General features: G+C 40.4%; 1 protein-coding gene across 2 annotated transcripts in view; it reads right to left on the minus strand.

The window, feature by feature from the left end:
* Window positions 1-329: 329 nt before the first annotated feature.
* INO80D (INO80 complex subunit D) overlaps window positions 330-25,931 on the minus strand; it is a 35,208-nt gene continuing 9,606 nt past the window's right edge. For both annotated transcript variants that reach the window (XM_075710560.1, XM_075710561.1), the window contains 10 exons: window positions 25,674-25,769; window positions 25,321-25,567; window positions 18,793-19,541; window positions 14,961-15,069; window positions 9,247-9,471; window positions 7,120-7,229; window positions 5,113-5,246; window positions 3,437-3,654; window positions 2,871-3,028; window positions 330-1,884 (listed from right to left, as the gene is read on the minus strand). In XM_075710560.1, the coding sequence (XP_075566675.1) occupies window positions 716-1,884; window positions 2,871-3,028; window positions 3,437-3,654; window positions 5,113-5,246; window positions 7,120-7,229; window positions 9,247-9,471; window positions 14,961-15,069; window positions 18,793-19,541; window positions 25,321-25,538 (3,090 nt within the window). In that variant the 5' untranslated portion in view covers window positions 25,539-25,567; window positions 25,674-25,769 and the 3' untranslated portion in view covers window positions 330-715. The remainder of the gene's footprint in view (window positions 1,885-2,870; window positions 3,029-3,436; window positions 3,655-5,112; window positions 5,247-7,119; window positions 7,230-9,246; window positions 9,472-14,960; window positions 15,070-18,792; window positions 19,542-25,320; window positions 25,568-25,673; window positions 25,770-25,931) is intronic.

A 25,931-nucleotide genomic window follows, 5' to 3' on the forward strand; every position in this document is an offset into this window, starting at 1 on the left:
AAAATCATCATAATAAAAACCCCAAAATCAGCATGCAGTAAGAACAGTGACCAGTTCTGGAAGGGGACAACTCCCACTTCTTCACCAAAAGAAGAAAAGGAACTGCTGCTCCCTGCACCCCAAACACACACACGCACACAGAGGAGGTCAAGAGACTATTTTAAGAAACTGCCAAACTCATCCTTGAACCATGATCTTGATTTAGGACTTCAGTGCACCATTCTCAAATCAATGCGTGCAGCCAAGTTTTCCATGCCAGATGCTACCTTTGGAAAAAGAGTAAATTAAAAAAAAAAAAAATCAAGAGACTTCTGCCCACTGGAAAACTTTCTACCAGATGCTAATGGGATGGCAAGCACTGATCCGAACCCTAGGAAACAGTAACATGCATCAGTAATCTGAGGTATCTTCCCATTTCTAGGTCTTACTGCTAAGATCAATTACATCCAGTATCTGTACTGTATCCTTAAGGAATTATTGGGGAACGGTGAACCTGCCTGCAATGAATGAGCACCGGTGCATAACAAGCACATGTGAACGCTACAGCAAGGTTCACAGAGGGCTAACCCTGGTCAGTACTGAAGCAGGGGTTTTCTTCTGAACCCCCTCTTAAAAAAAAAGGGAAGGGAGGACAGAAAAAGTAAAGAAAAAGGAAAAAAGGAAAGATAGAAAACACAGGTCCCCCATCTACCTGCACAGAGCCAGGCAGACAAGCTCAGTTGGAGGTGGTGAAGGGCGCGGATGCATTATTGGTACTGGTAGCGGTGGCACCGGTCACTGCGAAGCCCGTGGGAGGAGCTATGGAGCTGTGGCTGGGCTGCAGGTCCTTGGGGATGCCACTGTGGGAGCTCAGCTGGTGCCCGAAGGCTGCGCTGAACTGAGGGAGCTGTTGTTTAGGGGAGGTGGAGGCCATGAGTTCAGCGGAGGCAGGACCCATGCCACTAAAACTGGTCTGCGGTAACCCCGGAAGCACACTGGAGCTGTTGGGGGTCACAGTGGCGAAGGCAGGCTGTGTGGTCTCTGAGTGCGAGGTGGTAGGTGGTGTGGACAGGGAGGTGGACAGGAGGTGTCCATCTGCACCAAGAAGGTTGCTAAACGGAGAGGGGTCCCCAAGATTGACAGGAAGATTTCCCCAGTGAGTTCTGGGGTTGACCACCCCGCTAAGTGGCACATCCAGCTGAGTTGGGAGCAAGTGCTGTGCCATCATGGGCATCTCTGCTGAGAAGGTAGCTGCCAAGTTATCACCAGAAAAGGATGTGGTGTGAGGGGATGTGATATGGTCACTGTAGGGAGACGGCACATGCTCACTATCATAATGGCTTCCATGGGGTGAGGAGTGTGAATGGTCACTGCTGTATTGCTGTCGTGAGGTGATCAGGTCATCTGCCTTGCTCAGCAGCTGGGCAGGGTGGGGCCTCTGTGAGGCATGGCTGCCATCATGAAGTCCATGAAACTGTCCTGGGAAGGCTCTCTCCCCAAGGCCACTCTGGCTTATGAGAGTGGCAGAAGTAAGGCTGACGTTGGCTGGGGCTGAGAATTGCCCCTGGATCTGCCCTGCCAGGGGCGTAGGTGGGTTGGACAAGGTAGCAGAACGGAGCAAGTTCTCATCCAGCTCCAGACCGGAGAAATTATCATGTACTATACGCCCATTCAACAGCTCCCCCAGATCCGTGTTAACCTCTCGACTCAAGGACTGCATTCCTGGAGCTCCAGCACCTGTAGAGAACACCCCTATCCCTCTATCTGACAGCTCCTGAACTGGCACACCATCTGTCTGTGTAAGTACTCCAATGGTACTCAGGCACTCAAGAGAAGTTACAGCCTGTAGGGCCCGTTCCAGTTCTTCAGCCTCTTCTGTGGTCGGAAGGAGATCTCCATTTTTACCTGCAGAAACAGGAACACCAGAAGTTAGCACGCTCCTCTCAGGTGAGCACAGCACTGGCACTTTAAGGATGCAGATGTACAGACAGTTCAGTACAGAGCTGCAGTGTATGATAACCTTTCAGAATGGCTTGCGGTACACAGAAAATTTCCTTCACCAGTGTTCACTAGGTAAGCAAAGTAAGAAAAACGAGAAATTACACCTTCCTCGTCAATGGATTTCCTTCTCTCCGCCCTCCTCTTCCACATACTACAATAAAAGATGCCTCCCAAACTCACTAGACTTAAAGTAAAAATGCTTAAATAAGATGTTTTTTCAATGCTGCAATAACACAATCCACAAACTCCCTTCTACTTACCACATTACAACCTTGACCTAAAATTTACACAGTCAGTATAATTTACGTTAATTTCAACTCAAACACAGTCTGATGTCATGTCATATCTGAAAATGACCAAAGAAATCACATACCCCAGCTCTGGGCTATTCAAATTTCTTTGTTATCTGTGATAGGTACTGAACTTTAGAATCCAGAAATTCAGGCACAGTTCTGATCTAAAGCTAGTTTCAAAAATGTATTTAAAGATTTTATTCTCACTCTCTTCTCCTTTTATCAAAGGCCAACATTGACTGTGATTCCGGCCCCACTCAATGGCAGAAAGATGCCATTACTGAGAATACTCTTGATTAAACTGCAACACTGACAGGCAGTAAAAACATAAAATGAATTATTAAAATACTAAACCAATTAGGATTTCCAGAGCAGTAATTATAAGAGCAAGCAGAGAACTACACACACCAGTCGTCTTAAAGTCTACTTTACTTCAGAGCTCACAAACAAACAATAGCGCAAATGCTCACTTTCTTGTCAAGAAGTTATTACCTCTGTAGGAAAGCAAGCAACCCCTCAAAATGCATTTTAGAAACACTTCTTTAGTTCACCGACTGTGTTCACATTAGCATAAGATAAAATAAAATAAAATGGTACCTTCGAAGAAATCAAAATCTTGCAAGTCATCGGGCAGCCGTGGCAAGACATCAGAGAAGTCCTCCTGATTCAATTCCAAGTCATGTGGAATGTCTGTGATTTCGTTGGCGATATCATCAGGCAGCTCATCGGCACTCAGCTCTGGTGTGGAGGGGCTCCTAGACAGAAAGTACCATTAGTCCACAGGATTCAACTCTAATTTCTCCAAACAACAACTATGAATGCATATCCATCTATAATGGGTGTTTCCCCACACCTTTTTCTTTTTTCCCCCCATCATCCAGGGAAGAAACACTCTTAGGAAGTTTCTTTAGGAAGCGTACACTTAGCCTACTGATTAAATACACAAGATGGGCATCAGGAGCAGAACATTTTATCCATCAAAGTCAGTAACTGCTCAAATCTAAAATGACCCACTCTAAGGTTTTTTTCAACAGTCACATGAAGATGCAATTTCTAGCCCCACTCCAGATGCTGATCAGCACAGCAACATCACACCTTTCTACAATGCTCGTTGACAACGTTCAAGATAGCAGTGGGCAAGCTGGCGCAGGGCTACCACTGACCGTATGTGGGGCATCTCTACTGGCAGTGAGACACTGGCAGGCATGGTGAGGTTCCCTTGGGGCACTGCAGGAGGAATGGGTTTCTGGGGCCGGCGTGGGCCTCGCCTTCTCTTCTTCTTGTGTTTTTTGGTAAGTGCAGGTGGCTTCGTTTTTTTCCTGGGTTTCCTCTGCTGCTGGTGCTGAACTTTACGGGAGCTGTCCCCTCTCAAGAAATTGTCCTTTGGGAATAAAACAATAGCAATGGGAGCATATTAAGAACAATTATTAGTTTACTTGCTTTTTCCCACCCTGGTCATTCCGCAGACATGCACATGTAATGCAAGAGACTAACTTACACCCAGGCAAGGTTACAGAAATTAAGCTGTTTCCTTCCTCATTGATCCCAATGCCAAAAATCACACAGACCAAATTACGAGGTATGCTAAATAGGAGATCGTGCAGTGTCACTTTAATAATCATCATAGCGAACCCTAACTAAATCAGTGCAAAACTGTAACCTTTGGCAGCATTCCTGTAAGAATTAAAGACAGAACATGGTTATGAGATGGTGATAATGGGGACAGTGTGCAGCAGCTGAAGCCAACATCCCCAAGCACCCAGTGCCATCGAAGAGCGACAGCACTGAGGAAACGGAATTAATACTGTAGGACTAGGGTAAGGATGAGGGTAAACAACTAAGGCCTCATTGCTTCTGAACAGCAATCATTGAGCAATTAAAAAATAAACGGTTTCATCATCAGTTTTCAGTTGCAATCATACTAGGAATGGCAGAGGATTGTATGTGCTACAAAAGTAAACCTTGAGAGACACACTGATTATTGCCTGGGAGAGGGGGAAAATCCCATACAAATCTGTGTAGCGCAGACCCTCACATTTTAGTCCAGAAAACTCTGTAATTTACAAGTATTGGAGAGGCTGGACAAAAACAGTAACAAAAACCCCACAACCACCCAACAACGGAACAACAACAAAAAAAAAGAGGTGTTTTTACACCTAATGCCTTGAAGCGGGGGGCAAGACAGAAGTGGGTTTGTGAATTATCCTAAAAGTTCTGTTCTGGAAGATGGGAAGCATAAAAGGGGAGCAGAGGATATCATCTTAATTTCTGCATTCTCTCAACTTGTGGTAGGTCACTGCTTTTCCTCTGGCATCCACAGATCCCTGAAGGTGGTTAGATATAAATTCTAATAGTCACCAAAAGGTAAATTAAGTAGCAAAGCCATTATTTGTATGCCTGTAATTGCTGTCTACACTTCCTCTAGAAAATATTTTGGGCCCCATGTACTGAGACTTTTTGAGATGCAGTGTTCTTACCATACCACACTCATACCATATTCAGATCCAAGGGCCAGGAGTGAGCCCAAATAAAATGACCACAGGATCCCTCCCAATGATTTTCTATTTCTTGATTTAAGAGAGGAATCAAATTTCTTCCAGTGAAGGATATTCTCGTGCACACTTTATTATATCCTCAAAAGCACGTAAAAGATTTTCACAACATATTTTATACTAATTGGGAATGTTTGGCAAGTTTTACCCTCTTAAGAAAAATAAAAAAAACGAGCTCTTAGTTCATAAACTTGCTAGTTGTCAGGCACGAGTTCATAGAAAGACTGGGGCTAAAACTCCTGATCATCCCAATATGCAAATGATTACAGTTTTGACTTTGTACTTACCATTTTTTTGGCATGTTCTTCGCACAGAGGTGTCTGATGTGTAATGTCAAAAACTGGCACAGAGCACTGTTGACCATCCGCAAACTTGGCTGTGCAACTTGAGAAGAGCTGCTGAGAACGGTTCAATAAGATATCTGTGCATTTCTGCATCAGGAATAACACACGAGGCAATGATGGAGGAACGCCCTTTGATTTATTGATCTGATGAAGATCAGAGCCTTCAACTCTGTCTGTCCATAGATGCTATTTTTAATGAGTACCTTAACTTTGTTATTCAAGTTCAAAGCTAGGTAAGGCTCAAACCCAACTTTTAAAGTGAAAAACTGCATTCATGCAGAATCTCTAATGATTTTATTATATATTGAGATAGGTTTATGGAAGCAGCCATTTCACTAATGAGTTCTTAGCAAAAAGACGCCTTTTCCTGGAGTCTCAATCAATAGATCAATAGTAGCAGTTGGAACAGTGTAGTCAACAGGACTATTTCCTCACAGACTAATGACAATCCATACTGAAACATTAAAGAAAGAGTATTTCTTAATTCAGTCTTTTAAGGTACATTCTTGGCATTTATCTTTAGAGCACAGACAAAGAAGTTTCAAGATCCTTCCTGCTCCTCTGAAAAAAAGATGTGCAATCAGACAGAAAGGTCAAATAAATCCAAATGTAAGCTTGCTGAGATTTCCTTCAGAAAAATCCCCTGCAGGAGTGAAAATGTTTCCAGACTTAGAGCAAATCAAACAGATATTTCATTGTGTTTTTTCAAACAACATTAGAAGCACTTCTTCCATCTTGAACAGTTCTCAGACCTCAACGTCACTATGTATGTTCAGAAAATGTTAAAATGCAAAAGGAAAGAAAAAAAACCTGCAGAACAGTCCAGATGGCAGATTTGGACAGATAGGTCAGAACCGAGAGCCTGCTCATTTTAGGAGAGACTGTCTGCTTGAGAAGAAAATGCAGAGGGGAAAAAATGGGCACAAATGCAAAATCACTAGTCTTGACTTCTCTGCTCTACGCACACCAAGAAGCAAAACCGCTTAAACTTAAAAAAAAAAAAAAATCAGAATCATGAGGCAAATCCCAAACACAGCTGCACACCATGATGCTGTCTCACAGAGAGGTTTTGAACTGCTCTGCAGACTGCTTTTAAGGGGCCTGCAAAAATCAACCAAGAAAAACAAGGCATCTGCAAACCAAAAAGACTGAAAAGGTGCTGCAGTCTAACAGCAACTGAAACAGATCAACACGAGTTACTTAAAATACCAAAAGCAAAAGCCTGAACAAAAGGAGCCTCTCCAACAAAACCATCAACAATTCTTCAGCTAAAAACAAAAAAGACAAAGTCTGCAGAATTCTTAAGTATTCCAGGTCAGAAGTCTGCCTCTTTAGAGACTTCAAAATCAAACCTCACATCTAATGTGCTCCCTCCTTTCTGTGACCTTCATGCATTGATTCTTAACATCCTTTTCAGACTTTGCTTGAAATCCCCAGCACTGGAAATTCTTCCTCATCTAGAATTTAGATTCTGTGACTCCTTCTATTCTGTTTCTTCAAACAATGCAAAGTATCAGATTTCCATCTTTCTAGTCAGTGTAAGCCAACTTTTTATACTATGTGTAAAAACTTGTTCCCATAAACCCTTCATAGGTAGTTAGTCTACCTACCAAAAACCGTATGAAAGCCATGAGGCTAAGCCATGCAGTTTGTACCAAGTCATCCATGAAAGATGATGATTTTTGTAAAGGCTTCTTGTACCTACTAAATACAGCTTACCAAGTAAAACAATGTGACTATGATAGATACCAGTGGCAAACTACTTATCTTCACTGTCTACACATCCAAATCACAGACAAATTAAAAGCAAAGCAGTTGATAAGACACTAACAAATAGGTATTTCTTTGTGAAAACGTATTTGTCAATGCAAAAATCTAACAAGCAAAAACCCCTAAAACAGAACAGCTTCCATGCCTGAATGCAACTCCCAAACAGAGTTAAGAGGATACGCTGAAAACAATGCCTGGTGAATGGAAGGGCCTTGTTAGTGCACTGTTCTCCCTTCGAAGTCCCACTACAGGTTGTTGGTTCTCCATCTCTCTGCCTCGCTTGGCTTGTGCTGGAAAAAAAAGCATAAAAGAGTTTAGAGACAAAAACCCAGTCTCAGGTGGTTGCTTAGCACAACAATTGCACTGAATGGGGCACAGTAGGATGAAAAATTATAACACACACGTGTGTGTCATGATCCAGATGGGTGCACACTACTACCAGACTGTACACAGGGATACAAAGTAGATGTCAATGACAGGTGAAGGTGTGACTGCAGTAACAGGATTATTGTTTATTTCACAGGGCCTTAATTGTAAGGAGAGGTGCTGTGTGCTACTACCATGTAAATACTACAACACCCTGCAACAGAGCCAAGGACAGCAGTAAACGAGTGTCAACACAGGTGACCCTTAAAACAAGGTCAATCTTTAGAATACAATGTATTGGGTATGTCTACATGGGCAGTCAAGTGCAATTCCAAGCCTGTTCATAAACCAAAACATGCCGAGCATCCCCAGAGCTTACATGCAAGCATGTGCTCAGACAAACTTAGACTGAGCTCTGGAGTGGCAGAGCCTGAGCGTGCTCAACATGGGTAAAAGCTCTCCTCCATCAACGTGCTACAGCCCAATCCACCAGCAGGTGCCCGGAGCTGAGCACTTCCTCAGCACAGCCTCAACGCTTTGAGCCTGAGCTGCAAGCAGGCAACCAGACAGCAGTGTGGATGAGTACTTGCAAGCATTACACAGCTCGCTCAGTGTTAGCCTGCTCTCAAGGCATTTGTCACCTTCGTGTAGATAAAGCTGGCGGTTCCAGGGCTGAATTTCACCTCTGTACACGTTGTGTTCTAGGTTGCCAAAAAGCTGTCTGCAGCCTGACTGTTTTCCTTCAGTCATTTCTGTCATCGACTGCACTTTGACCGAGCAAAGTTTTAGTTAGCAATATTACCCCTGTGAAAAATTTCGTAACTGAAAAGACTCTGTGGTTACTTAAATTAACCAGAACAGTGATGACAGGCATACCTGGCTTTGCCAGTCTACCCAAAACAATGTAATCTTTTTTGTGTAATAAAATGCAAAAATAATGGGAAAAAAAAACAGCAAGAGCTTGCCAGTTCTGGCAAGGTTTTGCTGTAGTTTAAGTTCGCAGACATTTACACAACTTCATAAACTAGTAATGTACCTCTACATTACACCTCTGAGCAGCTCTTCAGCATCACTCCACCTGCCCAACAATAAGCCCTCCAACTGTCATGAACCACAGCCCACTGTCCAGGAACAAAAGCATCCCCTAACCAGAATATACTCTCAGTACCCTGCTCTAGCCTGCCTCTCATGTTAACCCCCTCTGCCCCCCAACAGTCACACATCCTGTAAAGCAAAACCACAAGAGCAAAAGGATGCTGCTGGTACCCCAGACATAACGCCAGGGTTCAGACTTACTCTGTTTCTGCACAAATATGCATCATCCAACTCTCAGTATGCCAAGAGCTGGAGGGATGTTGACATTACCTAGAAAGAATTCCCATAGAAGGTAACCTTCAGAGCTGTTAGAAGATATTTATTTTGTTGCCAAGTTTCATTTAATGTTAGATTAAGTTAAATCTAACAAAAAGCGTGAGCTTAAGTTTGATTTGCTGGGAAGAGAATTAAGAGGAGTTACAGACTTTTCAAAAAAAGCTGTCTGAAAAACAAAATCTGAACTGAAGCAATAAACTGCAGACCAGACTGCACACCTTCTGAAGAACTAAGCTTAGTAAAGTACCAGACATTTGAAGGCAGCCAAAACACATAGATTAATTGGTAAGAATAAATTTTAGCAGGCCACTTACTTCTTTTGTGACATTTAAGAAATTGGGCCCGGATACTGCTGAACGAACAGTCCATATTTTAAAACACAGAGCTCAAGAATGCTTGTCTTCATGGAAAACGCTGTATGCTATGTTTATTCTACTCCACTGACAGGCATTTATGTGTCATGTGTCATGCCTACCAGTTTCAGAGTTCAGCATTTCAGCTGCTGGATACTCTGCCCATCTCCACCCTGTCCAGGCCCCGCGTTACTGCAGTCACAGGGGAAGGTCTAACCTGGTACGAGCACACGTAGCTCTTCGGAGTTCTTGTATCAGTTGCCCAGCACGCTCCGGCTCTCTGCTGGCCGCCTGCAGCAAGGCTTTCCGGAGCGTATGCCGGCATTTCTTCTGACGGGATTCTGCCCGCTCCAGGCGGCAGAGGTGCTTGTATTTCTGCTGAAAGTAAGTGCAAAGTCTGGTCACCCTGGAACTCCTGTCATCTGCATTGTCATCATCAGACCTGGAGGGAAAATAAAAACAAACAGGCTTTAAGTGGTTTTTTTTTTCCAAGGAAGCTAATTTGTAATTTTAATAGAATTGTTAAGTTGGCATCCATTTTCTAGCCCCACAAACATCCAAAGGCTGAAATCAGGCAGGGATGCTTGAGAAATGGTAAGAGCAGGACCCCTTTTGAATTCTAAAGGTACTTACCCTTCTTAGTATGTCATTATTAGAGACTACATCAGTTTATCATCAAGTCTGACACATTTAAATGTCTAGAGCCTGCTGTTCAAAAAAAAAAAATCTATTCTGTTAACCTTTATTTACTGTAAATGTCTCAGCATTTATGAGATAAACTCTTAAATCAAAGTGCAATTAATGGAGAGGACAAAGGTGGGTAACTATGTAGTGGAAATTTATTGAAGAAAAGTCATGCTGGAGAAGGCGGTCAAATTCTAACATGTACCACAATTGCTGACCTTTTCCAATTCCTCTTACTCTGCCAGGTGGCGTTTTCCTTCCTAAACCAAAATACACACTCACACAGCTAGCAGTTGATACTGCTTTCCCCTTGCTGCAGAGTTAAAGTTGAGTTACAGTACAGCCATGGAGAAGAAATTCACATTTAACTCCAAAGGTACTGAGGGAAAAATCAGCCCAGGGCTGAACAATGAGCAGATGAAGGACTGACCCAATTCTTTCTTTCCTTAAGAAAGCCTTTTCCCATTTATCTTGTCTTTCTGAATGTCCAGGCACATATCAACAAGACCATCAAGCCATGTCAACACGTTCAGTTAAATGAAGTAAAAATCATGAAACATAATAAAATCATCACTGGGACTTATTAAAACAAGGTCCATGAAGCTACCCAGAAGTCTTCCACAACTAGCACTAGTTTGCAGAATGATTATTTTGTTCACGGAGCAACAAAGAGCACGCACTGAATCTAAGCAAAGCAGACTTTGTTCAGTTTTTCCTTTAAGTTTTTCCTTATAGAACAGAGAAACTTTTTGCTAACTTTCCTATCTGTAAAACAAAGGAAGGGCAGGGGGAAGAAAACAAGTCCAAACAAACAAAGCAAATCAAAAGCTCCCAAGGTTCAGACTGCAGAGCTTGGCCAGCAAGATTGAATGAGCCGACATCCAAACGTGCACAGCAAAGTGGACCACAACTAGCTGATGACAGAAGAGATGCAAAATACTAACCGTGATATTTACTAAATAAAGTAAGATCCAGAAATGCAGGCAGAATAGCTGTCCCTGAAAGGCAATATGACTAAGACCTACTTTCCTTTCTGGAAAAATCTTATTCCATTCACACACAGACTTAATTTAAGAGACTGCATCCATCTCCACTAAGGCTGCCCACAAAAACTCCGCAGGAGCAAACACTGTCTTGACACAAATGCACTTTTTAATGAAGTTTTATGTAAAGTCAACCATACTATGTATTTTGTTTGTTAAAACAGATTACAGATTATTTTCTAGAAGCATAAATTACAAGTAATTAACCTCTGCAATTAAATGCTTAGCAGCAAATACAACCAGTTAAAAATATTTAACATCTGTAATGTTTAAAATATTTTCACACTGAATATGAAAAGGAAATACACTTTTAAGATCTCTTAGGAAAGAGTGCCTACTGGGAAAAACAACCTATCTAGAAAAAATTAATTGTGTTATTTAATATAGATTTTCCTTTTTCCAATGTATTAATTGAAAACAGGAATACATGGATGGGGTCAGTTAGATATAGGTAGGTCTAAGGTCTTAGATATTTCATTACTGCTCTGGGCCAAGATTTTTAAACAAAGTTACAGACATACTGATTTAATTTCAAATATGCTTACAAATTAACTTTAAGAAAAGACATGAATATTCCTTAGGGGGAAAAAGTGTCCCTTTTGGGTGGAAAGAGTGGTTTTTAATGCAAATGTCTCTATATTTGAGACTTTTTACTTCCCTCCCATTGAAATAGACAGGAAAAGTCATCGTATGTTAAAATATTTTGAATTGCAGTTTATGAGATCATTTTAAAAAAAGTAGATGAAGACATATATACAAGATGTAGAAAGAAATCATGCCTGCAGTAGACAAGAGCTTATTCTGAGGCAAACAGTTTCTAAAAGCCTATTCAGAAGTTTGTTTCCAGGCTGGTACGATTAACCAAAACATATTTATATAGTCAAAGAAACCGAAAAATATCACAATAACACCTTTTTTTTTTCCCCCCACTAGGCAAGTACCGAAACCGAAAGGTACTTTTACTGTTGTCCTTTCATAAACAAGTTTACCAACTTCTATTTAGTTTATTCTCTTAAGCTGCATATGTAACTTCTTAAGTTCAACTTAATGCGCAGCATTTCATTTTTTAAAAGACTTCTGAAAGTGCACGCAAACCGTTTGATAATCCAAAATACTTCTTCCCAACCCTTCCCTTGAATATTGTCATGTGTAAACATCAGGGGAATTATTGCTGAGTGTTCATAAAGAAAACAAAGGCAGCATAAAGCAGCAGAAAGGAAGACCAAAAGGGTAGCGCGAGCAACCGGGCACCATCAGGGAACCAGGAGAACATGCTCTCTACTCTGAGACACACCAGCAACTGTACTTCAAAACCGTCTGTAAGGAGGGATTTGAAGAACCTTCCCTCCTTCCATTTAGTTCTTCTAGTTACTGGGAGTTATTAAATCCAACTTTGACAATACAGTGTAGATATTTGCTCCTTTGAGAGAGCTGATTATCGGGAGGGACTCCAATCCCCACGCTCCCTTTTCAAACTTGCTACTTGAAAGGCTCACTTTATCTGTATTTCAGCATAGGAAATTAAAACTACTTTGTTTCCAATACTTTCTAAACTACAACACCCGGTAATCAAATCATCTGGGGGGAAGCTTCACTAATCTGCAGCAGGGAACAGCCCCTGCTTTCCCTCCGAACTGCTGCTCCTGCGAGGAATTCCTCCCAGCCCAGCAGCCTTCCCTGCCAGCCGTCCTGCCTGTGCTGCACCTGGTGCAAACTCCTGTGCTACTATTTAAACTCAAACATTTGTGCCTGCCTCGAAGCACTGCATCCTGGAATCCTGCAACCACAGGAACCTGACTTTTCAAAATTAAAGGACAAAATAATAAAAGCAAACATTTGGCCTGTGTTTCCACAGATGACTGCAACAATATGAATTTTACAGATTAAAAGGCCAGAAGGCAAGTGAACTCAAAAATGTATTACTGTTAAGACATCAATTTTAAACCAATCTGGTGAATTTTTGAGAGTTTAAGAGCAGACAGAATATCACACAAGAAGTTGAACAGAAAGTTAGACGATTCCCCTCTACAATCACACAACCAGAAATGCTGAGAACAAGCTGTCCAATAATGCAGAAATTAACTGTTCACTTTCTTTTACTAATCTGTTCTGAGAAGCATCCCTCCCACTGTCTTCCACAAAGTCAAATGGAAAAGGACAGAATCCAGCTAGCTGGTGGAGAGTTATCCCTTTCACATAGGGACTGCAAGCTCAGACACAAATGAACAGAGAAAAAATAGCTTTAATTTTACTATGAAAAACAGTAAGTAAATTCCCATAGGTTTGGGTATATCATTTCAGAATCTAAAGGTTTTGGGAAACAATCTCCATTGGTTTTCTGGTAAAATTAGCCTCCAAAATTCAGTCATAACAAGTCATTGGCTAACCAAGTCAGGAGCCACCAGTCTGCACTGCCAGATTAGCAAGACAGAGTCATTTTGACAAATGAAATCACCCAAGAAATAGCCTGAACTAATTCATCTTCAGCAGCAGACAGACCACACTGCAAAAGTGTCAACGTAAAACATTTCAGGTAATAAAAACCTCTACAGAAGCTTGCAGAAGGGGAATTAAATTTTTAGAAGGCTGACATCAAGTGAACGTTATCAATGTTTAGCCATAAACAAAATTAGGGAAGTTGTTGAAGAGCTAACAGTGGGCAGGCTGATGGAAGTACAAAAGCAGCCAGTACCACACAAAAATTTATCCATCATGATTAGTTAAGACAGTGTCTTAAATGCTAGAATGGAAGAGAAAATGCCAATACAAGGTATTATTTTCTCTCAGTATGTGAAAAGAGTAGGAAGAATCCAAAGGAAGTTAAGACAAATAGAAGACAAAACACACAGATATGACCTTTATAAGTTGACAAAAGAAACAGGGATCTGTGGAAGAACCAGATCAAATGTCAAAGAGAGAAGAGTGTAAGGGCAGTTATTTAATAGATATATCTGCTTTGAAAATTATGTATGATTTGAAAGTTTCAAAGTCTGTTCATGTTTTCCCAAAACAGTTTATTTAAAAGTTGCCTTTTAAGTTAAAACTAATGCTTGCAAAAGCTCACTCTCTCTCTGACTGCTGATGCCCTAAAATACAATGGTCATTCATAACAGAGAAAAATCTTTCTTTTAAAAAAGGAAAGTCTACACACTGCTATTAACTTCAATTCACTGAAAGCTCTCAGTATTTACTATCCTGGTGTCTGTCCTGATGACAGAGATACAGCTTTGCTGTTCACTTTGTAGACAATCTTTGGAGATGGTAAGAAGTTCTGGTAAGTCTCAGAATTTCCATGTAACCACAAAATAACGTTTCATTAACATCACTACTCTAACTGTGATATTTAAAAACTAAACAAATGGGAGAGAGTTGTAGTAGCAAAAAGTCCAGTTGCATAGTGAAAGAGAATCGTGTTACAGAAACTACAATCAAACTTTATTGAGACCCCAATTTCCTTTTGTTATCAACATGCTTCAGTTTCATTACAATACTATGCTTGGGATGCTTTGCTTTAACTTTGCACCTTAAAATTTACATTAACAGACATATATTATCATATACTCCTGTAAGTTCAGATTCATGACTTAGCAGTATATGGAGAATACCGTAAGCATTTCTGCACCAGCAGCTAATACCTGCTCTGCTTATCCCTTCAATCACATCACTTCCTTTCAATGCTCCCAACTATTTGACAGAGGTTTATTCAACACTTAATTATGAAAAGAAATGCCATGCCCTTTAAAAAAACCACATTAAAACAACATTCTGCATGATTACCAGAGGGATTAATGATTAAATTGTAGCAAGTTTACTAACAGAGTTATTTACAAATAGTAGGAATGACAAGAAACCAATAGCAACTCCCTTCATTTGGTTCTAATCCAGGAAATACCTCTACTAAGGCAAACATTCATGAATAAATCCCACTAAACTCAATTAAATTTAGGCAAATAAGCTTAAATGCTTTCCTGATGCATCCTTCTGATAGCAGACTGCACAAAGATCTCTAAGTTAGCTAGAAACTGGGACAGAAGGCAACAAGCTGTTTCATAGCTCTTGCAAACAAATGAGTTCAAACAATCCTTCATTTCAGCAAAGGACTCAAACAAGTGCTTAGGTTCCACTGACTCCACTTGAAGTGAAGCTCACATTTACATGATTTATTCCATCAAGGCTAGCATGAATACTAAAGAATCATACTCACTCATGTCTCTCATAGCCGAGAGTTTCTCGGATAGACCACGCAACCTGGTAAGGGGAGGTTTGCTCTGAATCCTCCAACTCTTCTCCACTGTCTTCAGACCAATCCAGCCCTAAGGGAATTGAAAACATGAAAGCTGGATGAAAAGTGTATCCACCTCATATAACTCTCTGAGCAACCTATGGCACAAAAGATGAATGTGTAGTATAGTCACAAGCATAATTATGTTGTATTAAATCACATAATATTCGCAATTACACAGGAAAAGTAACAGTTCCATTACAGTGTGCAAATAGTATGCACTGATTTTTGTCAAATTTGAGTTTTCCTTTTAAAATCCTTATTGGCTCCTTTATCCATAAGCAGTGGAAGAAAAATCACCAGCTTGCTTACCCGCAGAAAAATATCACAAGTTTTCATACCAAGCACATGGAATCTTTAGATAAGGTAAGAAAGAAGTCCCTGCCACGAAGAACTGATTGCCTGGCAATTTTTAATACTATATGATCAAAATAGGACACTTTAATTTCTGTTTATATTCTGGCCTCTGCTCTGTGCCAAAACACAGGGAGAACAGGAAAACCGTAAGACAGAGCAGCATGGACAGAGATAGATACACAGCTACACAGGATGCTCCTCTGCTGAGTCTCTGTAATTGCCTGCCAAATGCATACATTAGCATGAAAAGACAGCTGAAGAGAGAGATGCAAATACTCCTGCACTTTTACTAAGCAGCAGCATGCTTTCGCTTAACGATGATGCAGTAGGATCAACTTATTGTATGCACCAGCAGCCTCAGTTAGTTAAGCTAAAGACAATCATTGAACAGGACAGCCAGAAACAGAGCCCAGTAAGTTCCCAGGCGGAACATTTTATCTGGAGCTTCATCTTTTGCAGTTTTTCCTTCTCTCTCCCACATCCAGTGGAGTTCTTGCCAATGCCTTGCAGCAGATGGGATAAAATCCCGTAGCTGCCTTTACAAGCCAGCATTATTACTTTTTCACTTTCTTGCATGCTCCTTGCAAATGGAGCGGCAGTTGGAATAGAGTTAAGGAGCACTTTATTTTTGCTAAAAGTAAACTAAACGATTGTATCTGAGATTATTCTGAAGTCAGATGCTTTGAATTTGGGAAATGCATCAGTACCCGGTCACCTACTTTCAGAGTTAGAGACACACACACACACACCCCCCTGGAATACAATCATCAGGAGTGCCTTCATCATTTAGAAGCAACACTTTAACATAAACCAGAAATATCAGAAACCCTATTTTTCAGGAATTTCAGCATCCTGAAAATTCTATTCCTCTTTTGCTATTTTTAAGGTATGCATTTGAACTAAATTAACATCTTAAGACATTTGACAAAATGCCAGAATGATACTCAACTTAAATGTTTTTTTACTCTCACCCCTTCCATAAAGGAATGATAAAACAACTTAATCACTGGATAAAGATGTCCACAACTGATGCCATGTAACAAATTATTCACCCAAAGCTTAAAAATACAATCAGACATTGCATCGTTTTGCTTCTAATGGGCACTACAGAAATGAAGAAATAAAATCTAATCCAAATTCAGCTACACTCACACTGAAGACTGCAGTTACATTAATATCCAATTACATGAATCTGACGTAGGCACACATAAAACTGGCTGCATCTTTTTAAAGATTCTGTACAGTCATCTCTAGTGCTACTGTACCATAAAAAAGAAATCCTGAAATTCTCTGAACTGGCATAACTAGTCTTTAATATTAAGGCATATTATGAATAAATAAAAATATATTTTCCCCTCTCACATAATTATTATGTGAATTCTGTTACTTTGCCAAATAAGATACTCTAATTGCATACACATACAGTTATGCATCTGCGTAACTACATTTATAGGTCTAATCAGTTTTTTTACTATGCCTCTTCTTTAGGAAAATGTATTCTCTTGACCACTTGAGAATGGAAAGTATTAAACACAGAAAGTGATGTTTCTATAGTCTTTCAAAATGCATGTGTCCGGGTTTCGGCTGGGATAGAGGTAATCTTCTTCCTAGTAGCAGGCATAGTGCTGTGTTTTGGATTTAGTATGAAAAGAATGTTGATAACACACTGATGTTTTAGTTGTTGCTGAGTACTGCTTATGCTAGTCAAGGACTTTTCAGCTTCCCATGCTCTGCCAGGTACACAAGAAACTGGGAGAGGGCACAGCCAAAGTAGTTGATCCAAAATGACCAAAGGGCTATTCCATACCATATGACGTCATGCTCAGTATACAAGCTGCGGGGAGTTGGTCAGGGGGGCAGCGATCACTGCTCAGGAACTGGCTGGGTATCGGTCAGTGGGTGGTGAGCAATTGCATTGTGCATCACTTGCTTTATATATTATTATTACTATTATCATTATTATATTGTTATTATCATTACTATTTTACTTTATTTCAATTATTAAACTGTTCTTATCTCAACCCAGGAGTGCTTCTCACTCTTACTCCTCCGATTCTCTCCCCCATCCCACCAGGGGCAGGGGGAGTGAGCGAGCAGCTGCATGGTGCTTAGTTGCTGGCTGGGGTTAAACCACGACAGCAGGTCACTTTCTAAGCTATTGGAGTCTGTGACACTCAGAAGTGCTTCTGGAGTTGCCATTCCTCGGAAGACCTGCACTATATGTAGGACCATCAAAGAGGTTTTCTGAAGAACAACATCCTTTGTAGACATGCTCTGGGATGTTAATTATCCTCTGAACAAATAGTCAAGCTATCCCATGACTGCCAAAGGGCAGATCTTAACAGCAAATTAAAAGAGGTTAACTGAAATAGCAAAAATTACAGATGTTTGCAATTAAGTAAGATGTTATATGAAGAGCATCCAGATTTTTTTTTTTTCACATCATAAATGGCGTTCCTGCTCTAATATCACACACTAACTCCTGTTTCCCTTTTTCCTGTCAGTATTCTACTTGTTAGAAAAGTACAATCCAAAACTAAGCGGTAAGGTAAGGTAAGGTAAGGTAACTTTGGAGGGTGAGGGAGATAACAAGGACAGCTAGGTGTACCTAGGTCTGTATTCATGATCAGACCAATAAGCCACAGAGTCAGCTGCCTTTTTAAAGCTTTATAGAGCACTACTGCCATTGCAGCAAGTTGGCTATATGTACCTACATTTTCACAAGCAGCAATTGATTGTTACAGTTTCTAGATAATAAGTAAGGAGGAGACTATTCCTACATTGGTGTGTGGACAAGAATCCACCCCTCCTATTATCTTCTGTAATGGTGCTGCCCTCCTGCAGTAACCTTTTGCTTTTGTTCATCCACATTCTGTACAAGCCCAGAGTAGGCCCAGTCAAGAAAAATTCTCTTATGTTCCAATCTTCCCAGTCAAGTCAACTGGAAATTTGGATCTGCACAGAATGATGGGCCAAATCTCCAAACTTCTACTTGCACTCATTTTATAATGTGCACTTGTCACGTATTTAACATTCAATCTAACCTTGTCCACTCACGTAGGTACAGCTGTGCCACCTTTACTACTCAAGGTGCAAACCTTCTGTACGATGTCTGTATCATCCAAGCAATGCTTTCTACACCTTAGTTTGATTTCTCAAATGGTTAACAGGACATTAAGAAGAATAAACAACCAAAATGCCATAAACCATACGTGATGGGTCCAGGCATTCCCTTCAGAGAGAACAGGGCTAAACAAAACACCAAGAAATTACCTAGTTCATGGTTATTTTGTAAGGACCACACACAAATGCAGGACAGGGCTAGGAAGACATTCCCCTTTTGTCTTTTGGTTTCAGGTTAAAAAATAAGCAGACAGTGCATCTATTATCTACCCACCTAAATGTGGAAACAGATCACTGTCCAGCTGCTGTTTTCGAGTGCACAGTTTCACCAGTCTCTGTAGCCGGCTCATGCAGGACGAGTGCGGAGAAAAGGCTGTGGCTTTCATGAGGACCCGATCAGTCCTTGGAGGGTCCGTGACAGGAGCCCTAGCGGGTGGCAGGAGAGGCAGAGGTCTCTTGTTAGACAACTGCCGGGCTTGTGCTATAGTGTGTGTGGTGGGTGCCACTCCCTGCATTGGTAGGCTGGTGTTCGGAGGTTGAGGTGACTTGCAGACTACGCCCTGCGGTAGCCCTGTCGGCTTTAACGAAGCTGATGAAGGTGGCAGATGGGAGTGCTGCTGCTGCAGAGGCTGCTGCTGCAAAGGTGCAGGAAGGGGGCTAAAGTGCTCTTGGCGAACTTTTAAAATCTCTGTCTCTCTCTGGCGCTGCCGGTTTTGAGCCAACTTGCTCTGCAACTTTTTCCTCACTGTTGCCCCTTTTTTTAGGTCATCATCCTCCTCATTGAAAGCAAAGGGGTCTTCTAATTCTGCCTCCAGGTAGTGGAGAGGAAGCCTAGCCCCTGGAGGGGAGAGGGACATCCCATCCAGTCCATTGGGCATCTTCAAGGCCAGGGTGGGCACTGTCAGACTGAAGGCCATAGCATCCATCTGATGCCTGACCTTTACCTCCTCTATGGGATCATTCTTTTTCTTCCTCTCCTTTTTCGGTATAAAGCCAAGTACCTGCAGGTGGCTGTTGCAGTACCTTTGAAAAGTAAAAGCAGTCAGTTATTAACTCGAGTCTTATAAGTAAAATCTGAAGAAAACAGACATCGCTAAAAGGAAATCCACACACACACATCTCATGCAAATTTAGATCGAAACACAAGAGCCTTTATAAGTAGTGCACACAACTGCTTCTAATACAACAGATAACTGTGGTGTTCCCAACCTGTATCAGAAAACAAAAACTTATACAAGCAACAATTTGTAATCTTAAGATATAAAAGTCCTCAGTCATTATTCATAGGAGATTCACACACAACCATTCAAAATATTTGTTCTCTAATAGGGCAAATACTCACAAAACAAAACAAACAAAACCAATGGACTGCCTGATACATAAACTGGTAAGAACGCAAGTCATTAACTCTGACCATTTCAAAAGCTCCCAAGAAAAAGTACATTGAAGACTACTTCCTTTCATTCGGCCATTCTTTGACTGGAAGTAATTAATGTTTTCATCAACACACACATTATTGTTATGAATTCCACTGTAGTAGGGAGCAGTTTCTTACACGGACAATCTCACTAGAGATACCTGCTCAGAAGGGTCACTATTTGCACTTAATGAACAAGTAGAATAAATATTTAAGTTGTTTTAGTAGTTTAACATGATGAATTTTGTAGCCAGAGGATTAGCTGCATGTTCTTCAAACAAAAATGTAGTTTAAAAGAAATTCTCTGCTGCTAGAAAATATTTACACAATGCCAGGAATATGTATACATACAATCCACAAACATGGACTTTAAGCTCTTCTAATATAAAAAAGCTTTTAAAGTCATGTGATTAAAAAGAAAAAAAAAAGGAAAAAAGTCTTTGAAAGTTTGCCATGAAAAGTAAAAGGAGAAGAGTTACAATTTATTGCCACAGATAACATACTAAGTAGTAAACAATTAATTTTTGTCTGATTAAAACAAGCAGGTGATAGAAACGTAGGAACCACGATCTGATCCTTTTCCTGTTTCACACAGGCAGGCAGGCCCTCCTGCTTCTGTAGAATGCCACCAGCAATCAGACTTGTGCCCTTCCAGGATCCCATCTATAACCTGCACCTTATAGATGAAAACAAAAATATGAGGAAAAAGCGGTATCTACATCAAGGTGCTAATGAACAAGCTAAGGGCATACCCATGAAGGTATTCACTGATATGAATAAGGACAAGATAAGGAAATATACCATGAAGGTATGAAATCTGATCAGTATGAATCTGAGAAAAGTAAGTTTTGTTGAACAAATAGGTTGGTTTGTTTATTGTTCCTGGTCTCCATGGAGAAAAAAAATAACAGAAAAGCCCAAACCAAACCCCCAAAAAAGTTTAACACTTCAGTTCAGTGACTTTCAACTTGCTGTTCCACCCCTAAAGAAGCAATGTGTGAACTGCTTCTAAAGGGTCCATAGAAGGTAAAAAAGAAAAAGCAAATTCATATATGCTCCTTAATGATCTCCATACATGTAGTTTCTCAAGGGATCCACACCCATAAGGATTCACAAATCAGAAAAGGATGAAAAGTACTGCTACTTATTATTGTCTAAATAATTTCTTTATTACATTAAGTTCTAAGTAATAAAGAAATCTAAATGAGGCAAGCTGAAAGCCAGCAACGTGTGGAGTCCTTATTAGAATACACTGGAATACTGTAAATTCATACTGGGAGATGCACTTCTAAAAATAAAATTATATAATGAGGGCTCAAAAAAGCTTCCCTTAAAGTCAACAGCACTATTCCCATAATTAAAATTAAGCACTTTTTAAATATTTTGTTTGAACAAGACTGATGAGATCATTTAGAACAGCACTTTTAGTATGACAGAAGAAAAAACAATAAACAGACAAGACAAACACAATGGAATTTTTTCCCCTTTTATTCCAATAAAGAGAGAGTTCTGCTCAATGTGAATGCTTCCTTTATATTCTTCAGAATTTAAATATTGCCACCTTGTGCTTGTGCAGGAACGAGGAGGTAAAACTGGCTAGTCTGTTTTCATTACGAAAACCAAAGAGAAAGAAAAAAATAGAAAATGTGAATAAACCTATGAAAATATAATTAGCTTGCTAACATTCTCCAAGTTTTAGGGTTTTGCTTGTTCATTTAACTCTAAGAGCATCATTGCCATATGGCAGAGAATAAAGCTTTGGGCTCTTACAACTGACCATACTGCATCACTGAAAGCCATCAATATCTTACACAGGCATCACCTCTAGACACAAACCCACAGATGTCAGGCTATAACATAATGAAAATATAGATCACATGCACTTGCAGACTCCAGTATACGTTGAGTTGGCTCTGTGCTTCAGGCTCTGCCTATCAACTCTGTCTTCCAGCATAACCAAGGCTGATACACCTTGCCTGCTGGACTAAAAAGAGCAAGAAGCTGGCAAGAGCACTGAAGTCTTCTCTACACAGAGAAGACTACATGCAGGCAGTTTTGGCTAGGCATAATTTATTAGCACCAGCTCAACCTTGGCCTTGCCAGGCTCTAGCTGGTCCCATGCGGAGCCAGGCGGGCACGCACACCCACTTCCCTGTCCTTCAGGTTCCAGGATGGCTTTTTAGTTGGCCCTGGCCCAAACTGGCCCTGACTTCACACGATGCTGCAGAGCCTGGTGTGGACATTAACTGACTCTGCTGGAACCAGTCTATAACCAGCTGAGTTAAGGCAATAAACTCTCTGGATCAGATGTAATGCCAGGGAAGGCATTAGTAGTTTGTTCTCCATGGAGGACATTACTGGGAAGGCTGGAACAGCACCTGGAGGTAGTACAGTCCCTTTCAGATGGCTCTGAGCATGAAACCCATTACGGTCAAGCTGGCCCTACAAGAGCCAATTCTGATGTGCCAGTCTTAGTGGCACAATTTGTCACTTCTATAACCTGCCTGTGAGTAATTCTCAACTGCTAGTATCACAAATACTACCTAATATAGTTTTTTCCCCCCTTCCTTACTAAAGTGCCAAAGGCACTTATTCTGTGCAGTTTAGGTGGAATGCAGTCAGCACACGTGGTAAGAGTGGTGGGTTGATATCCATTAAAACTATCATAACATGAAGCACACAAAAGGTGACGGGCTCTGAAGGCTTCAGCTGGACAGTTTCCCACATCACCAGAAGGGCAAGACAGCGAAGTTTTCCACCTACAACTGCACTCTGCTTCCCAGTATATCCCAGACTGGTATCAAGTTCTGTCACTTATTTAAAGGAAGATCCAAATAAACTTGAGAGCATCTTGCATATTAACAGAATATTTAAAGATTCTTTTGAAAGAGAAGAATTATAGATAAAATGGTGTTTAATCCAGCTAAATTGTAACAACCCTATGCTTAAAAATTAAGTTGAACTTCATTATCTATGCGTATATTTGGATAAGAAAGAATTAGTAGACATGTATTCAGAAGAAATACAGATACAGAACCCATGTCTGTATCATCCTGTACATATTCTTCAAAAAAACCCAAGATAGTGAATAGAGAAACCAGACTTCAAATCAGGCAATGAAGTCATGCACTATTAATAGATTTAATTTGTAGAATGTTAATAGTTAATAAGAAATCTAATAATATAGCAGCATATTAAACATCTTTGTGGCTGGTAGCATCTCATTTGTCTGGGGTCAAGTGATAATTTTTTTTAATTATCTGTGGACAGACTATGAAGCTTTTGGCATATAATGCATGCATCCTGTTAAGACATTTTAATTTTTATAACCTTTAAAAGTATATAAGAAGATAGCTGTCAGAGTATCATACAGCCTGCTTCTGATCATGTACAGTTACATGTCTAAAACTGTGACAAAATGACCATCTGATAGCAATTTTGTACACAGAAAATTAAAAGCTACGAGTGAAGAACTCAGACATCGCAAACATCTTTATATTGAACAGAGTGTGAAAAAAGTCTCCTAAGAAACAGATACAGGTTTGCCTGCCAAAAAAAAAAAAGTTTAGAGCAGGCACAGTCTTATCACTAGCATTCATTAAATTTTATTGTTAAAATTAAGCTCTGCCCTGAGAAACAGTCTTCTAAAATATTCTTTCAAACTATCACATCCTCTCATTTGAAATTAAAAGTTTATTTTCTCCTTCAGACACCTGCTGTCCTCTTCAAGTACTGTAACGTGACACTCGGCATGCAACTGAATTATTCTAATATAACATACACCAGATGTCATGACCACACTTCACTTTAACTTGAGAAAAATCAAAAAGAACAAAAGTGTGAACTCAATTCAAGGTGTAAAGAAAAATCTCAAATTCCATGGGAACATATGAGACCTAAAAAAGTGTCATTAAGTACTATTATTTCTATTGTTTTTAAGCATGACCCCTGGTAAACAGCAACTCTGGCTCAGTCAGCTCTTGCATCTGAAATTACAGCATACCATTTGCACTAATAATTTCCATGATCACTTCTGCAAGCTTATTTCCAAAGAGCCTCAATTGTATAGTAGCAAAGAAACAGTCACCGACTGTCAAATTACAGCTTAAAGTTATTCATCTTGTGCCATTTGAGCATTTGCCCTACAGCTTTTGACAAACATTCATGTTTTTTTCTCACTTCATCAGTCTCCTCAACTGAAATGGCAGGTGAAGTGCAAGTTAATTTAGAGCACAGTCCAACTGTTGTTTCAGACAAGAGAGGGAGCTGTGAGCTGAGAAGGAAGTTATATGTAGGGCACAGTGGGAACACTGCTAATAATGCAAAAGGTTAGTGAATGGCAGCTAATAATGTGAAAGGTCAGTGAATAGTGGTTTGATTCTTTTTTGCCATGTTTTGTTTATACTTTAGGTTAAAAAAATCATTTCTAACAGAACAAGCCTCAGATAGTTAACACACATTTATATTAATTAAATACTGTGTTACTGGCAAAACCTGCAACAATGACTCTGAAAAATTAAAGTCATATACACCTGGCAGCCAAGCTTAGACAAATTCTGCTACTTCAGCCCAAGCAACACCAATGAGACTGGTGTTCAGGAAGTCTTAAAGAGCAAGTGAAGAGCAAGGACGAATGCCCTTGTGGTTACAGTACAGGCTGCAGTTCAGGAAATCTGGTTTGAATTCCCAGCTCTCCAACAACTTCAGGCACTATCTCTTGCAAGGCATTTAACACCTGGGCACCCTGGGCATCTTCATTTGGGCAGGGAGGGGGAGAGGAAGGAGGAAAGCAAAGGAGAAAAGGAGTAGACAGCGCTTTCTCAGCTGGCTCATCTGTTATCAAGTAATACTTACTTTATTCCCATAACACACCACTACAGATCAGTATCAAATCACAAACACCGAATTGTAATTCTGGATTCGTCCCTACGTGTCACTGCTCCCTAAGCCCAGAAGGCATGCATTTGCAACTGTTTGTCCTGAAAAAGTAGATGGAAGTGTGCTTTTGGCACAGCTGGCCAAACAAGCAGGCCTTTTTAAGAGCATGTACGGTGAGTGACAAAGCAAATTAATTAGAACAGCAGGTATTGTGTAGCAGGTTTGATCCACAGTTTATAGTGAATTTGAGAAAAGCAATGAACTCTCCCATAAACTTCCTTGGGAGTAAGTTACTGCCCACTTTCTGAGTACTTGACTCCCACAGAAAAAAAAAAAAAAAAAAAAAAGTTTATTGGTCTTAAAACAAAACCCTCAAAGGAACATCCTGGAATTCAATCCACTCAGGCCAGTTCCTCCCTCATCCTGAAATCAGGCAGCATCTTAAAAGAAAACTCATGTCTATGTCCCAGCCACTTCCCACTTTGCAGATGGGTAACCACAACTCACCTACGGTCCTCAGATTTGGGGATGGGGTTGGTGCAGCGTTGGCTGTTATACTTGGCCACATATTCACATTGCTTGAAGGGGGCAGTCTTGTCCTCCAGAACGTGTCTGATACAGAAGGCGTAGCCGTTAAGTCGCCTCTGCTTGCACAGTTTGGGGCTATATGAGCACAAGGGCTTATTGTCAACCTCAGAGAAGTGTATGTGTTTGCCTTCATACATCACGTGACTCTATTCCTTGTGAACATCAGCTGAAAGAACCAAAATATTAAGACAAATCACATAAGGAAAAGAAAATGCATTCAGTTCTAGATTGTGTGTTTAATTTTGGCAGGAATGAGTGCCCTAAAACAATACCTGATTTTAAATCTTCTGTACCATATCAATGTTAAGAGAGAGCCCCAAGGACACCACTATCCTGGAATGATGATGAATCAAGATGAAGCAGATTGTCTAAGGAAAATATCAAAAAGGTCAAAGTCAGTCAGAATAAAATAGATATTATTAGTGCTTAATAAGTAAGCGGCCAGATATAGCCGCTAAAGTTGTGGTTCAGCTAGCATCCAATAAGCCAAATCCACTAGCACAATAGTTTTAAATCAGTAGTCACAGATC

The sequence above is a fragment of the Pelecanus crispus genome, chromosome 5 (assembly GCF_030463565.1).
Source record: "Pelecanus crispus isolate bPelCri1 chromosome 5, bPelCri1.pri, whole genome shotgun sequence".
Classification (NCBI taxonomy): domain Eukaryota; kingdom Metazoa; phylum Chordata; class Aves; order Pelecaniformes; family Pelecanidae; genus Pelecanus; species Pelecanus crispus.